We start from the raw sequence: 15,938 nt of genomic DNA on the forward strand, positions 1-15,938 counted from the left end.
GGAGCCCAATGTGAAGCTCAGTCTCATGATCCCGAGATCATAACCTGAGCCAAAACCAAGAGTCAGAGGCTTAACTGACTGAGCCACCCAGGTGCCCCTTGTTTTAGATTGCACATATAAGTGAAATCCTATTATATTTGTCTTTATCTGACTTATTTCATTTACCATAATGCTCTCTAGGCCCATCCATGTTGTCACACATGGCAAGATTTTATTTTTTATGGCTGAGTAATATTCCATCATATATATACACCACATATTTTTTTAATGTTAATTTTTTTTTCAAATTTTTATTTAAATTCCAGTTAGTTAACATACAGTGCAGTGTTGGTTTCAGGACTAGAATTGAGCGATTCACCACTTACATACAATACCCAGTGCTTATCATATCAAGTGCCCTCCTTAATGCCCATCCCCCACTCACCTCCCTCCATCACCCCTGAGTTTGTTCTCTATCTGTAAGAGTCTCTGTGGTTTGTTTCCCTCTCTCTTTTTTCTTTTTTCATACCACACCGTCTTTATCTATTCACCTATCTTGGCTTGCTTCCATATCTTGGCTCTTCTAAATAATGCCAAAGTAAACATATGGGTGCCTGTATCTTTGCAAATTAGTGTTTTTGGGTTTTCAGGATAAGTACCCAGTAGTTGAATTACTGGACCATATGGTAATTCCATTTTTAGTTTTTTTGAGGAAACTCCATACTGTTTTCCACAGTGGCTGCACCAATTTACGTTCCTACCAATAGTGCACGAGGGTTCCTTTTTCTCCACATCTGCACCACACTTGATATTTCTTGTCTTTTTTGATATTAGCCATTCTGACAGTTGTGAGTTGATATCTCATTGTGGTTTTGATTCGCATTTCCCTGATTATTAGTGATGTTGAATATCTTTTCATTAGTGATGTTGAATATTGTTGTTGTTGTTTTTAATTAAGCTTTATACCTAATGTGGGACTTGAACTCAAGACCCCATAATCAAGAGTGGCATGCTCTACTGACTGAACCAGCTAGGCAACCTTATAGTTTTTTGGTTTGGGTTTTGGTTTTTTCTTTAAGTAGGCTTCATGCCAACATTGGGCTTGAACTCACAACCCTGAGATCAACAGCTGCATGATTTACCCACTGAGCCAGCCAGGTGCCCCCCACACATCTTAGTTTTAAATATAATTCTCAACTAAAAGGAACCAGCGGTTTGGGGAGGAAAAGTACAAGGTGAGCCTAGAACATCTTATTGTGTCAAAAAATATGGAATATCTCCAGCCACCTGGGTGGCTCAGTTGGCTAAGTATCTGCCTTTGGCTCAGGTCATGATCCCAGGGTCCTAAGATCAAGCCCCATGTCAGGCTCTCTGCTCAGTGGGGATCTTCCTTCCCCCTCTGCCTGCTGCTCCCCCTCCTTGTGCTCTTTCTGTCAAATAAATAAGTAAATAAATAAATAAAATACTTTTTAAAATGTGGAAGTTCTCAAAAACTCATAGAGATATTTTAAAAAGACACCAGAACCAGCTGAAAAGGCTCCCACTGGCTGAATATGGGACAATTTGGGTGTCAAAATGAATAACGATATTGATGGATCATAACCCATTTAATAAAATAGGAATCCATGAGATTGCATAGATGTAAATAAATATATTAACAAATAAGTGTAGTAAACAGAAATCTTTACCTTATAATAGAATTCCAACTAATAAGCATAGAAGGAGTAATGGAATTAGAATTATACTGTGGTTATGTCCTTGTTTTTAGGAAATATACAATGAAGTGTTTAGAAGTAATGTGACATGTGTACAATTTACTTTCAAGTGGTTCCAAGAAATAATAGAGAATACATGTAATGTTATATGTTGTGAGATATGTATATTTGGAAAACAGTTCGACAGATTTTTAAAAAGTTAAACATATACCTATCTTATGACCCAGCTATTTCACTCCTATGTATTTACCCAAGAAAAATTAAAACTTGTCCACACAAAGACTTATACACAGATTTTCATAGCTGTTCTATTTGTAACAGCCAAAACCTGCAAACAATTCAAATACCCACCAACAGTAAATGAATAAATAAACTATGGTATATCCATACAGTGAAACGCTACCAGCAATCAAAAGGAAGTATTGATATAAGAAACACCATGGATGAATCTCAAAATAATTATGCTGAGTGAAAGAAGCCAAACCACCCCCCCCAAATAAAAAATAAAAGGAGTACATAATGGATAATTTGATCTATATAAAATTCTAGAAAATCAAAACTATAGCCACATAATGCTGTATCAATGGTTGCCTGGGGACTAAAGTGGGATTGAGGTTAGGATGGGGTGGAGAGGAATGGATCACAAAGGGGCACAAGGAAACTTGGCAATGATGGATATGTTAATTATCTTAATTGTGATGGTTTCACTGTTATATACATATGTCAAAGTTAACCAAATTTTATACTTTAAATATATTCAGTGCCAATTATATACCAATTATACTTCAATAAAGCTGGTTTTAAAAAAAAACTTATCATTTCCAAAGGCTAGACTGGAGAGGTGATAGTGGTGACTGCTTCTGAGACTAAAGTTTTGAGCTCTTTCTTCCAGAAAAGGGGCTATATTTTGAGTGCTGGGGTTTTAGGATCTTTCCCATGAGATCAGAGCTGACTCTGAGCCAGTGAACACTCACACCCTTAGACCAAGGAGATGCTCTATGTCCAGGAGGCAACTTTGGGGACACTTTCCCAGACCACAAAAACAAATGAGATGACTCTTGGTAATCAAGAAAGGTTTCTATCCTTTTTCCTTAGTAAGAGTTTGAAGATGGTTTTGGGCACAATCTTTGTCTAGGTCCACATTATTTAGTAAGGAGAAAAAAGAGTAATTAAAAAAAAATTAAGTAGACTAACAGCCCTATTTGATATTTATAAAGAGAATGTACTTTCCAAGACTCTTAATCGTAGGAAACAGACTGAGGGTTGCTGGAGGGGAGGGGGGTGGAGGGATGGGGTAACGGGGTGGTGGACATTGAGGGCATGTGATGTAATGAGCACTGGGTATTATACAAGACTGATGAATCATAGACAAGTACCTCTGAAACCAGTAATATATGTTAATTAATCAAATTTAAATTAAAACAAGAGAGAATGTACTTTCTAGATAGGACGTTGAGTCATACCTTATGCTGGAACAATATGGAATGATGTTCCATATCCAGGAATGATATGTAACAATAAAGAGATCCATTAGCACACATTTCACATCCTTCCTGAGTTTTCTCTCGAACACTTGAATCAAGATAGGTTGAAGCCTTTTGGACAAGATGTGATGAGAGACCTGATGGGTTAAAAAAAAATTACATGGAAAAATAATCCCTATTTACCCTTTCCTGGGACTTTAGGTAAGAATATAAAAGCTCAACCACCCTTGAGCAGAATGAGCCGGGAAGAGTTGGAGGACAACTTGTTTCGTCTTCGTGAAGAACACATGTTGGTGAAGGAGCTTTCTTGGAAGCAACAGGATGAGATCAAAAGGTACCTCGTGTTCTCCTCAAGTTTTTAAAAGCTCGGAAACAAAGGGGAACAGGGGCAAGTAAGAGAAGGATTAAGTAATTTGCCTAAATTAAGTAATTTTCCTAAAGTCACAGCTAGCAAGCGAGTGGCAGCACTGAAAGCTCTTAACTCTGAAATTATACCATGTACAGTGACTTTACAGCATTGGCTTTCAAAAGTATATCTCTTTGGTGGGGACCTGGAGTGTGGATAATCAGATGGGAAGAAAGGGAGTTCTGAAAGTTCAGATTTTATCTCTAGGACGTGTTTTGAGGATATTGGTGTCAATGTCTTCCAGCCAAAGACTAGCAGGAACATAGCTGTAGTTTGAGCAAGTTCGGTTATTCGTTACAGCTAGAGAAATGCACATCATGGGGAACTATAGTCATCTCAGTAAGAATGTTGAAAAAATCTATTATAGGATTTGAGTTTCAGTTGGGTGATTTGTGGGAGGGTCTAAGGTAACAGGAGTTTGCTCCAGATTTGATATCGTTAGAAAGCAGGGAAAATTCTGCGTTTGGATCTCTCAGTAAGTTTTTTGGGGGGAGGGGCAGAGGGAAAGGGAGAAGCAGACTCCCTGCTGAGTCCAGGCCCCCTCAAGTTCATGATCTGAGCTTAAGTCAGACACCTAACCAAATGAGCTGCCCAGGTGCCCTGATATCTCAGTAAATCTTATCTATAGGGGAGGTAGACTAGAGTGAGGCTAAAGCTATAATTGGTTAGAATAGCAGTCACTCATTAACCAGGAAAAGAAAATATTTGGTATTTTGTGTGTGGCTTAGTGACCTTGTTTTTGTCTTTGTTTAGACAAAATTATGCAGCGGCCTTGGTCAGTATCACTCTATCATGGTCTCAGTGGCCTTGCCTGATATCGTGGTCCTGTGAGATTATGTCCAACAGGATAATAACATGGCCTAGCCATGAGCGCCAGGTTTGCTTCGAACAACACTGGGAACTAGTTATGTCAGATCAGTTCCCCAATGTCAAGACCAACTTTTTCCTTTCTCACTGGTAATCCCCAGGAGTGGTTCAGAGGTTCATTTAGAATCTACAGGATACAGGGGCACCTGGGGGGCTCAGTTGGTTAAGCGTCCAGCTCTTCATCTAGTTGGCTTGGGTCTTGATCTTGGGGTTTGAGTTCAGGCCCTGCATTGGGTTCCAGGCCCAGCATGGAGCCCACTTAAAAAAAAAAACAAACAGATACAGGCTTCCATGGTATGCCAGCACTCTTCAGAGTGGTTTTGCATTGTGGAGAACTCGAGAATCTGGTGAAAGCAGAAGGTCACATAGGCCAAAAAATCTTGCTTCTTGATTGATAACCAAAAAATACTTGAGATTATAGATATTAAGTGGCTAAATTAGATTCCATCCCCCCGACCCCCCTGGCTTTGGGCAAATTACCTGGCTATATTTCATGACTTGATTTCTCTATCTGGATATAATGTTATATAATAATAGCTAACTCCTACAGTGCTTACAACACACAGCACTGCTCTAAACACTTTACGTATATTAATTTATTTAATCCTCATAACAATCTAATGAGGCGAGTGCTATTTTTATCTTTATTCATAGATGAGGAAACTGAGCATCAAAGGTTAATGCCATGCCAAAAGCTACATAGATAGTATGTCAGAATAGGCAGGGGAACCACAGAATGTGATGGCAAAGATTGAAAGCATGATTTTAGGTCAAGATGACAAGTAGTGGGGGTGCCTGGTTGGCTCAGTCTGTAAAGCATGCAATTCTTGATCTTGGGGTTGTGAGTTCAAACCCCACCTTGGATGTAGAGATTACTTTAAAAAAAAAAAGAAAAGATAACAAACTGATTGATTATCCACTATAAGTAAGGCTGGGTGTATACTAAGGGCTATAGAGGAGTAATCCTTAAAATTGGGCACATACACGGGGGTGCGCAGACAAGTGGGATGGGAGAAGTAAATATTAAAATTTCTTCTTATATTTAATTATCTCCCCTTTAAAAATTAGTCTTTTTATGTTGTAACATGACCACAGTTTACTAGGACAGAAGTAAATGCATATAATTTAAAAATAAATGTACGAATAAATATATTGAGGAGTGCCCAACATTTTTTACTAAGACAGTGTAATCATTGCAATAGAATGGACAAAGATGGACACCACAATGTCCCTGCCATCCAAGAGTTAATTGGACATAGAAAATTAATGTTTTTTTTTATTTTATTTTTTTTTAAAGATTTTTTTTATTTATTTGACAGAGAGAGAGACAGCCAGCGAGAGAGGGAACACAAGCAGGCGGAGTGGGAGAGGAAGAAGCAGGCTCATAGCAGAGGAGCCTGATGTGGGGCTCGATCCCGTAACGCCGGGATCACGCCCTGAGCTGAAGGCAGACGCCCAACCGCTATGCCATCCAGGCGCCCCAGAAAATTAATGTTTTAAAGTGCAAATAATAGACCACAGTAGATAATTTGTATCACAGATCAGTTCATGATTGTGTGCCACCAAATCAACTGTAGAAATGGTAATACACAGTTGATAGAAGGAGGAGCTGTTCCCACTGTCTCTACTTTTGCTCCTAGGATGAGAACAGCATTGCTCCGGCTGAGGGCGACGGGTAGGGACCCGAGGGCGGAGGCGGCCGAGGCAGACCAGCCGGCAAGGCGGCGGCGGAATGTGGGGTGGTGGCAGCCCCCCGCTAAGCACCAGCGCCCCCTGATGCATGGGCTGCAACCACAGTTCCAGCGTGTCGGGCCCCCTGCTCCCCGATGCTGGCAGCCCCGGATCCGCGCGGGACACAGACAGCTCCGCACCGCCGGTGCACCATCCCCCGAGAAACCCAAGAGGGGTGAGGTTCAGAACCAAGTTTCCAACAGCGCTGAAACAGTGGGAAAGATTTATGTGTCAGCCACATTTTCCTCCTCGCTGCTTTGTTTCACCCACCGCCCAATTTTGTCCTTTTGTTTCCAGTGCTTTCCGCCTCCCTAGAATCTTTTTGTCCTTGGGTGGATTGTCAGGTTCAAAATTCTCAGTTCAGCGTGAAGTACTGTGGAGGAAGAATCAGACAAGCGAAGCAGGGATTTTGCTGGTCCGGTTCTGCAGTGGGCCTAGAAAGGAGATTAAAAGTGACATTCATGTCCCGCTCCAGTGTGAGTGGCAGTGACCTTAAGACAGGTTCCTGTACAGGGACTATGGGAGCCTGGGCTAAGTGGCAGGGTCTCTAAAACTGGGGTTCTTCGCTTTTTTGGGGGAAGTGGACTCCATTGAAACCATGATCAAAGCTAGGTCTCCTTCCAAGAAAAGTGCACATACACGCAGTCAAAACTTTGCATACAATTCCACCAGTTCAGGGATGTCTAAAGCCCGTTCCTGAAGTCCAGGCCTAGAAGTCCAGCTGTAAGTGAGCAGTTGCAATTTCTCTTCTTCCTGTATTCCAAATGGCTGAGTCTCTGGCTGCTGGAAACCCAACAGTGAATTTAATAAAATGGTTTGTGTAAATTTCCTTCACCTAGCCTACCCACCCCATGAGAATGGGGTGTGTTTACCCTGGAGATTCAATGTTAGATTTGTTTCATATGGTTCTATTATTTTCAAACTCCCTACTGGAGCCAAATGAATCTTTGCAAAAACAGCTAAAAGTAGAAAAATTAAGTCTAAGTTTCAGTTCAGTTTGACTTCAGCATTATTGAGTACCAGTTCCATACCAGGCACCAGAGATAAAGATGCCTTGGAGTTAGACACACAGTCCCTTTCTTCTTTGCACTTTTCCTCTTCCCATTTATACTCCCGTACTTGGCAGATTGTAGTCCCGCTGGCTTAGTGAGTCTATACTTGCACGTCTGTGCAAGAGTAAAGGCTGAGAACCTCTCCTCTGGCATCAGTGGTCCTTATGGGGATTTCCCCCAGGTCTCAAGGCTCCCTACATTTAGCACTTGGTGTTCTGGAGAAATCTATTGCAGAGTGTGCATCTTCTGTCTGAACTTTCAGGGCCCAGTGACAGGCTGAGTTACACAGCTCCTCCCACATTCAAGGACCATGTGACAAATGGGAAGACCAGAGGTGAAACACCCAGTGAACTGTGAGTTCTTTTCATTTATCCTGCACTGTTACTCTTTCAGCTTTAACTGGAAATACATCATTTAGGGAACAAGTGAATGTTGGCATTTTCAAGTCTTCCCAGCATAATCAGAGATGATGAAAGTTAGCTGTAGGTCAAATTTCAACTTCGTTGCTTAAAAGTAGAAAATAAGCATCTCTCTGTCTTTGAAGGAAAGACAAATAAAGGCCCTTTCCTTCATTGAAAGTATTCCCTCTCTTTCCCTTCTATTTTTCTCCTTTAGGTCATAATTCATTTATATTTCTGTTTGACACTTGAAAGTGGTATTTTGTAAGATTGTCCCTCACACATATCAAAATTACTAACTCCTCTAACTTCTCTTCATACATGTGAGAAATTGGTTTTAAACCTCTGTAAGAGCAGTTTCTTTTTCTTCTTTTTGTGTGTGATATTCCTAATTCTAAGAGTCTAATGTCTTTCAGCAAAGTCATAATTATGACTAAACTCATTGGTCTGTGCATGCCTAACAGTGCTCATGTTATGACCAGGAATACTATGCGAGTGGAAGATCCACCCAAGTCTGCTGAGAAAATGTGGTCCAAAGATGAAGATTTTGAACAGAGACGCTCTTTGGAGTGTGCTCAGAAGGCCACAGAACTTCGGTAAGAGCATGGTATTCCGTGCCTCAAGCCATATGAACTGAAAAAGTAAGAGATTCTTATTTGTAGTTTTCCTCTGCCAGAGGAAAGGAGAATTCTTGGGATTAAATTCAATCTTTTTTTTTTTTTTAAAGATTTTTTATTTATTTGACAGAGAGAGAGACAGACAGCGAGAGAGGGAACACAAGCAGGTGGAGTGGGAAAGGAAGAAGCAGGCTCCTAGCGGAGGAGCCTGATGTGGGGCTCGATCCCACAACGCCGGGATCACGCCCTGAGCCGAAGGCAGACGCTTAACCGCTGTGCCACCCAGGCGCCCCGATTAAATTCAATCTTAAATTTAATCTGAGAACTAGACGTGAATTCCCATGTGGGTTAAGAAATGGATTCACCTAAAGAGAATGTTTATGTATATTAGATTTGTTGTTTCACATCACGGAAGGAGAACTTTTTCATCCTCATCACCAGATAGGGGTTCTCAGCACTCACTGTGCATCAGTTTTGGAGAACTTTTTTTTAAAGTAGATTTTATTTTTTAGAGAAGTTTTAGATTCACAGCAAAATTGAGCAGAAATTAGAGATTTCCCATATACTGCTCATCACCATACATCCACAGCCTCCCACACTATCAACATCCCATACCACAGTGGTATTTTTTGACCGTGGGTGAACCCATACTTACACATCATTATCATCCAAAGTCCATAGTTTACCGTAGGGTTCATTCTTGGTGTTGCACATTCTGTGGGTTTGGACAGATGGAGAAACATGTATGCACCATTGTAGTATCACAGAGAGTAGGTTCATTGCCCTAAACATCCTCTGTGCTCTGCCTGTCTATCCTTCCCTACCCCCTTACCTCTGGCACCACTGATCTTTTTACTGTGGTTATGATTTTGCCTTGGCCAGAATGTTCTGTAATTGGACAAATACACTATACGGTCTTTTCAGATTGGCTTCACTTAGCAATATGCATTTAAGTTTCCTCCACGTCTTTCCATGGCTTGATAGCTCATTTCCTTTAGCACTGAATAACGTTCCATTGTCTGGATGGACCACAGTTTATTTATCTGTTCACCTACAAATGATGCCTTAGTTGCTTCCAAATTTTGGCCATCGTGAATGAAACTGCTGTAAACATCCATATTCAAACATAGTTTTCAATCTGGATACCTTTTAAAACCACAGAAGCCTGGAGGGGTGGTAGGTGAGTGGGGATGGGTTAAATGGGTGATGGGTATTGAGGGCACTGTTGTGATGAGCACTGGGTGTCGTATGTAAGTGATGAATCACTAAATTCTACACCTGAAACCAATACTACTCGGTATGTTAACTGGAATTTAGATAAAAACTTGGAGGAAAAAAGAAATGTTCTTTTTATTTATTTTTTTTTAAAGATTTTATTTATTTATTTGACAGAGATAGAGACAGCCAGCGAGAGAGGGAACACAAGCAGGGGGAGTGGGAGAGGAAGAAGCAGGCTCATAGCGGAGGAGCCTGATGTGGGGCTCGATCCCGTAACGCTGGGATCACGACCTGAGCCGAAGGCAGACGCTTAACCGCTGTGCCACCCAGGTGCCCCAAGAAATGTTCTATTCCAAAAAAGACAATAGTCCGAAAATAAGAAATGATATATGAGGAAATACAATAGAACAAACACAAAAATAAATAGTTAATTAAATAATATCAAAAGCTTGTATCTTTTTTTTTTAAAGGAAGACATCTTTATTTTTTTTTTAAGATTTTATTTATTTATTTGACAGAGATAGAGACAGCCAGTGAGAGAGGGAACACAAGCAGGGGGAGTGGGAGAGGAAGAAGCAGGCTCGTAGCGGAGGAGCCTGATGTGGGGCTCTATCCCATAACACCGGGATCACGCCCTGAGCCAAAGGCAGACACTTAACCGCTATGCCACCCAGGCGCCCCAAAAGCTTGTATATCTTATAATTTATTTCATATAAACAGATCCTGAAAATTAAAAAAACAAACCCACAGAAACCTGGGCCCCACCCCAGTTTCCCTTTCAATTATTTGAGGGTGGACTTCAGGCAGTATAGGTATAAAGATTTCCCCAGAAGATTCTAATAAGCAGCTAAGACTGGGAATCACTGAGATAGAGCCTAATGAACCCAAATCCACCTCAATACCTCAGAAATAATAAAGAAAGTATGGTCTCCTAGGTTGAGAAATAATAATCTTCCCCGGTGTTTCCCTCCATATCCATACCGTTCTGGTTTCTCTAAGGAAACAGGACTCAGACTCACCTGGACTTTACAAGGTTTATTGGAAATCGTGAGCCGCATAATTTTAAAAATAGTTATTATGTTTTCTCAAACACAGAGTTTAGGGTTGGTGGTGTCTTTATTGAATCTCAGCTGATATGAGGGGAAATGGGAGAGAGATTGTTTATTGGAGTGTACATTTGCTTCCTACTTCTGCTATGCTGTGGGTGAGAGAGAAAGGCAAGAGGCAAGAGGAAGGTATTCTTGTACAATATTGAGGGGAAAGGTGTTTAATTCTGTCTATTCACAGAATGTCTTAGCACTGTCTTCTTTCTCCAGAGCTTCCATTAAGGAGAATATAGAGCTGATTCGGCTTAAGAAGCTCTTGCATGAAAGGAATACCTCACTGGTCGCAACAAAAGCACAGCTAACAGAAGTTCAGGAGGTGAGCTGCCAGGGCAGGGCAGTGTGGGATGGTCTGGGGTACCCTCAAATCTCAGACCCCCTGGCTTCCTTGGCTATTTGAGAAGCCCTGCTGGGCCTAATCAGGCATCCAGTTCCAATGGGGACTGCCTGTTGCCAATTTTGGGGGAAAAGAGTCAGTATTATTTTTTCCATTATATACATAGAAAACCACAACTGAGAGAAATTAAATTGTCACACAACTTATAGGGGATATTCAAATCCAAGCCTGCAATTCTAAGTCCATTCTTTTTCCAATACTTCCATTGTTTCTCTATTATGAAGAAGGCTCAAGCCTTGCCTTCTAAGGTGGAATTAAGTGGGGTTAACTTGTACCAGAGTTAAGGTCCCAGCCAAGGGCCACACCAGAATGTAATTAAGTTGGGAAGCCAAGAGCAGTCACAGGGGAAGGGAAGGAGACTAGTCTCTCCTGAGGACTCTCCATGTGCTGGACTCTGTCCCAGCTGCTTACAGTCATGATCTCATTTAAGCCTGACAATACTCTCAATGTAAGTATGTTTAATGGATGAGGGAACTGAGACTCAAAGAAGTAACTTGTATAAGTCATTAAAAATACTAAGGGGCAGAGCAGGCTTTGGGTCTGGGTTTATCTGGCACCAAGGCTTATGCTCTTTTCTCATTACCACACAAGAGAAATTCATAAACGAATGGTGTAAATAAGGCATCAAGGGTCTAAGTGATACGTATTGCATGGTGCACTGGGTGTTATGCACAACTGATGAATCATCGAACTTTACATCGGAATCCGGGGATGTACTGTATGATGACTAACATAATATAATAAAAAATCATTTAAAAAAAAGGGTTTAAGTGATAGATCAGCACCACTTTTTTTTTTTTAAGATTTTATTTATTTATTTGACAGAGATAGAGACAGCCAGCGAGAGAGGGAACACAAGCAGGGGGAATGGGAGAGGAAGAAGCAGGCTCATAGAGGAGGAGCCTGATATGGGGCTCGATCCCATAACGCCGGGATCACGCCCTGAGCTGAAGGCAGACGCTTAACCGCTGTGCCACCCAGGCGCCCCAGCACCACTTTTTTATTGTATAAATATTTATTGAGTACCAGGAACTGTGCAAAGTACTGAGACACAAATATTACAAAGTAAGAGAGCTCCTGCCTTCAAGGAACTTACCAGAGCGAGAGAACAAGTTGTGAACAAATACAGCTATCCACATACAGGGTATTGGCAGGAACACAAGAGACACAAGGACACAAGAGTCAAATCTCCCAGAGATTGGGGTGCGGGATCCAGAAAGGATTCATAAAGGGATATACTCATGAGCCAAATATTGGGATACTGAAAGATTAGCAGGTGTTAACGAGTATTCAAGAGAGGGGAGGGTTTTCCAGGGGAGGAGAGGTGTAGGTCAGGGCACAGAGGTGAGAAACATCAGGGACTGGATCATGGAAGCCTTATCAGGATTTTAGACTTTATCCCATAGACAGTAGGGAGCTGTAGAAAGGTTTTGAGTAAGTTGATAACATGGTCAGTTTTTTCTCCAAAGTGATCACTTTGCCTTTTTTTTTTAATGTTTGAAATTTTTTGAAATACGTTTTAATAAAGATACTTTAAAAAACTATTATAAAGCAATAATAATGATTAACTCTGAGTAGTAGAATTATAGAGGACTGATATTATTGTCTTTATATTTTTCTGAAATTTTCAACTTATCAAAAATCACAAAACCAGAAGGAAAGATCATCTGGCAGTGGAGTGAATGATACAGGTGGCTGGTACAAGTAAAGTGATCAGGTAAAAAATAGACTGCGGTGGTCCAAGAGAGGTAGATGAGTGTCCCAACCAAGGCAGTGAGAGGGGCTCACAGAGAAAGGGCTGTATTGGGAACTTCCAGGAAATAGAAGAATGGACTTCATCACCGAAAGGGAATGGGTGGAGGAGAAGGGGAAATGAAAGATGATTCCTGGGTCACCAGCGTGGGCAAGAAGATGATGGTGGTGTCATTCATCTAGATTGGCTACAGTTAGCACTGCCCTGGGTACTTCTGATGGGAATGAAAGGCATCTTCACAAGGTCAACCCCCAACCTGTGTTTTGGAGAGAACTATGCTTATGCTTGTATTCTTTTGACTTGGTTAATTTGGTAGCACTTACAGAATGTAGGAACATGGGAAGGAAGATATTTTAAAATTGTATGGGTAAATAGCAATATTTGTAGGATTACATTTTTTTTAAAACCCCATCTATTCCTCCATTGCACTAAGGAAAAAAGGAAGCAAGCCATTCTAAATCCTTACCCGTGTTAGTGGTGGTAGTAGAGATGACCTAAAATGGTGAGTAATTACCCACGATTGTTTAAAATGCGGGGTTTAAAATTTGTTTTTCTCCAGCAGTTTGCCTTTCTAGTCATCCTTTCTTACACACGTACGTAAAAAAGTTCGCCTTCTCTTGATCCCTTCGCATTACATACGGTGGTTGGTAGCACAGACTCTGGAGTCAGACGGGCTGAGGAAAAGCGTTGCTTCTGCCTCTTGATAGCCCTGTGTCTCTGAGCAAGTGACTTAGCTCTCTGAGCTTTGGGTTTCAGTAATAATAACTACCTCTCAGATATGCTGTGAGGATTAAGTGAGATAATATATGTGAAATAATTATAATGATCGTAACGTAACAGATAATGAAATACACAGTACTGCTCAATCAGTAACAGCTGTTGTAGTTAGTTTGGTTAGTGTTGCTTTTTCTGTTTCTAACACTGGAAAGAAAACTTTCTGAAGCGTGCTGAGTAGGAGATAGCAATATTTTTCTTGGATATTCCACCAAATGCAATACAAATATGAATGACACTTTGTGCTTTTTAAAGAAATTGTGTTATCTGTTATGTTCACAGACCTCCTGGCAAGCTAGAGCAAAGGAAAAGTAGCAGCAATTAGTAAACAAGCACACAAATTGACTTGATTTATGAGAATTTTATTTTAGTGTTTAATGATTCATTAGTTGTGTATGAGAATTTTAAAATATCTCTTAAACCGTTTATACATTTGTATTACAGTATAAATACCAAAACAAATATCAAGTTGATAAATCAGTAGAATAATATGTATTTCTTTCTTTCAGGCATATGAAACTCTGCTCCAGAAGGTACTTAATAAAGATTTTTTGAAACTCTGTTTCTTAGTATAAGAGTAATAAAACCCAAAGAAACTTGTATTAATCTTCAAGTAACATAACACCAGAATTTAGCCAAGTAAATCGAAGTTATTATGACCTATAATTTCTATTACGACAAATGTCCTATTACTGTGATCAGAAGATATTTATTGTGCCATTTTCATTAAACTGAAATATGAGATCTGAAATATGTAGAATAGTATTTTTCAGCCTATTGCTAGAGAGAGTTATATAGCATTTGTTCAGAAATTTCTAAGTATTCCTCTAGCACGTATAAGGTGATGAAATATAACAAAGTTGTTGCATACCTTCTCTAATGTTCTTAAATGTTCAGCACCCTTCACTCCTGTGAGTGGGATGCGGGTAAAGCCAGGTGAAGGCCGAGTTCCCAGCATGAGCAGCCACAGCTGTTCCTCACCACAGATGTCCACCAGAACAAATGCACACGTACCTTCTAGAGTTAACATGTCACTTTGCTAGGTGCAAAGGGAAGAGTGAATCACCCTAAGAAGCACTCAGATAGCTAGAACATAAAGGCAGCTATGAAAATTGTCACTTCACTTAGAGCCAGGGTTTAATTTGAACCTTGGGAAAATTAATGCTCCAATTATGCATTATAGTTTCCTGCAGCAGAAAATCCTCACTAACAGGGGGACAATAATTCCTGAGAAACGCTAGAGTGATAAACAAGGCCAGTTTACAGTACAAAGGCATCATACTATTAATCAAAACCATTCTTGACATCCACTAGGGAATGCTAGGGTTGCCGGTATCTTGAGACCATTTCTGCTGAGTGATATGATCATTCCCAGAGCAACTTTCCTTTTGCCCCAGAATCAGGGGATCCTGAGTGCAGCCCATGATGCCCTCCTCGGGCAAGTGAATGAGCTCAGGGCAGAACTGAAGGAGCAGAGCAAGAAGGCTGTGAGCTTGAAGAGCCAACTGGAAGATGTGTCCATCCTGCAGATAACACTGAAGGAGGTAAATAACAATAATTATTGAAAGGTCTCAGTTGTAAGCATCAGTTATAAGTTACATTTCAATTTCAGAGATGTTAAAAAGTGTATCTTAGCAACACTATGGCTATTTCATTTTTTCAGATGAGAAAAATGAGGCTCCAAGTGGTTAAATAAATTGCTCACGATTACAACATTAGGAGGAAAACTGGGTTTTATACTTGTGTCTGTTATCCAGAGTTTTTGCTCTATTATGGTTTTATACTTGTGTCTGTTATCCAAAGTTTTTGCTCTATTATAATGTTCTGCTGCTTCCTTAACAGTAGAAACCGAGACACCATGAAAATTTGCTTCAGAGTATCCTCATTGTTTCTAATAAAAGTTTCTGTTACACCAGTTAGTTCAAGTCTTTCTGGTTGAATAGCTCCTCATAGACATGAGACATGAACATAGAAAGCCTCCTACCCAAACCCCACTCTGCCACAGAAGAGGGGAGACAGGTGCAAGGCGATAGGTGTTACGACTTTATCTCAGGCACTCTACTGTCATTCTTAGTTTCAGGAGAGAGTTGAAGATTTGGAAAAAGAACGAAACTTGCTGAATGACAATTATGACAAACTTTTAGAAAAGTGAGTATCAAGTTTGGATTCCAGAGCACTGTTTGTTATAAAAGACAATTATAGAAAAGTACCCTCACATTCTAAAACAATGGGTAGTGTGGATAAGGGGAAGCTGGTACTCGACACTGTTAGTGAGAATATAAATTGGTACAGTCTTTTTGGAAGGGAATTCGATGCTATCAAAATGTTAAACATGCATATACATGTATTTGCAAAGATAATGTATAATAAGAATGTTAATTACTACATTGTAACTAATAGTTTAAAAAGTGGAAACATCCAAATTTCCTTTGATAGAAATTTTA

The 15,938-nt window shown here is 40.3% G+C and overlaps 1 protein-coding gene across 1 annotated transcript in view; it reads left to right on the forward strand.

Annotated features, from left to right (window-relative positions):
- The window catches only part of LOC117797282 (X-linked retinitis pigmentosa GTPase regulator-interacting protein 1-like), a 41,127-nt gene extending 25,481 nt beyond the window's left edge, over positions 1-15,646 (forward strand). The window contains exons 4-11 of the mRNA XM_034648668.1: positions 3,380-3,512; positions 6,092-6,357; positions 7,497-7,587; positions 8,115-8,228; positions 10,784-10,889; positions 14,004-14,027; positions 14,892-15,038; positions 15,569-15,646. Coding sequence (XP_034504559.1) covers positions 3,380-3,512; positions 6,092-6,357; positions 7,497-7,587; positions 8,115-8,228; positions 10,784-10,889; positions 14,004-14,027; positions 14,892-15,038; positions 15,569-15,646 — 959 coding nt within the window. The remainder of the gene's footprint in view (positions 1-3,379; positions 3,513-6,091; positions 6,358-7,496; positions 7,588-8,114; positions 8,229-10,783; positions 10,890-14,003; positions 14,028-14,891; positions 15,039-15,568) is intronic.
- The last annotated feature ends 292 nt before the right edge of the window (positions 15,647-15,938 follow it).

Source organism: Ailuropoda melanoleuca, chromosome 20 (assembly GCF_002007445.2).
Source record: "Ailuropoda melanoleuca isolate Jingjing chromosome 20, ASM200744v2, whole genome shotgun sequence".
Classification (NCBI taxonomy): Eukaryota; Metazoa; Chordata; class Mammalia; order Carnivora; family Ursidae; genus Ailuropoda; species Ailuropoda melanoleuca.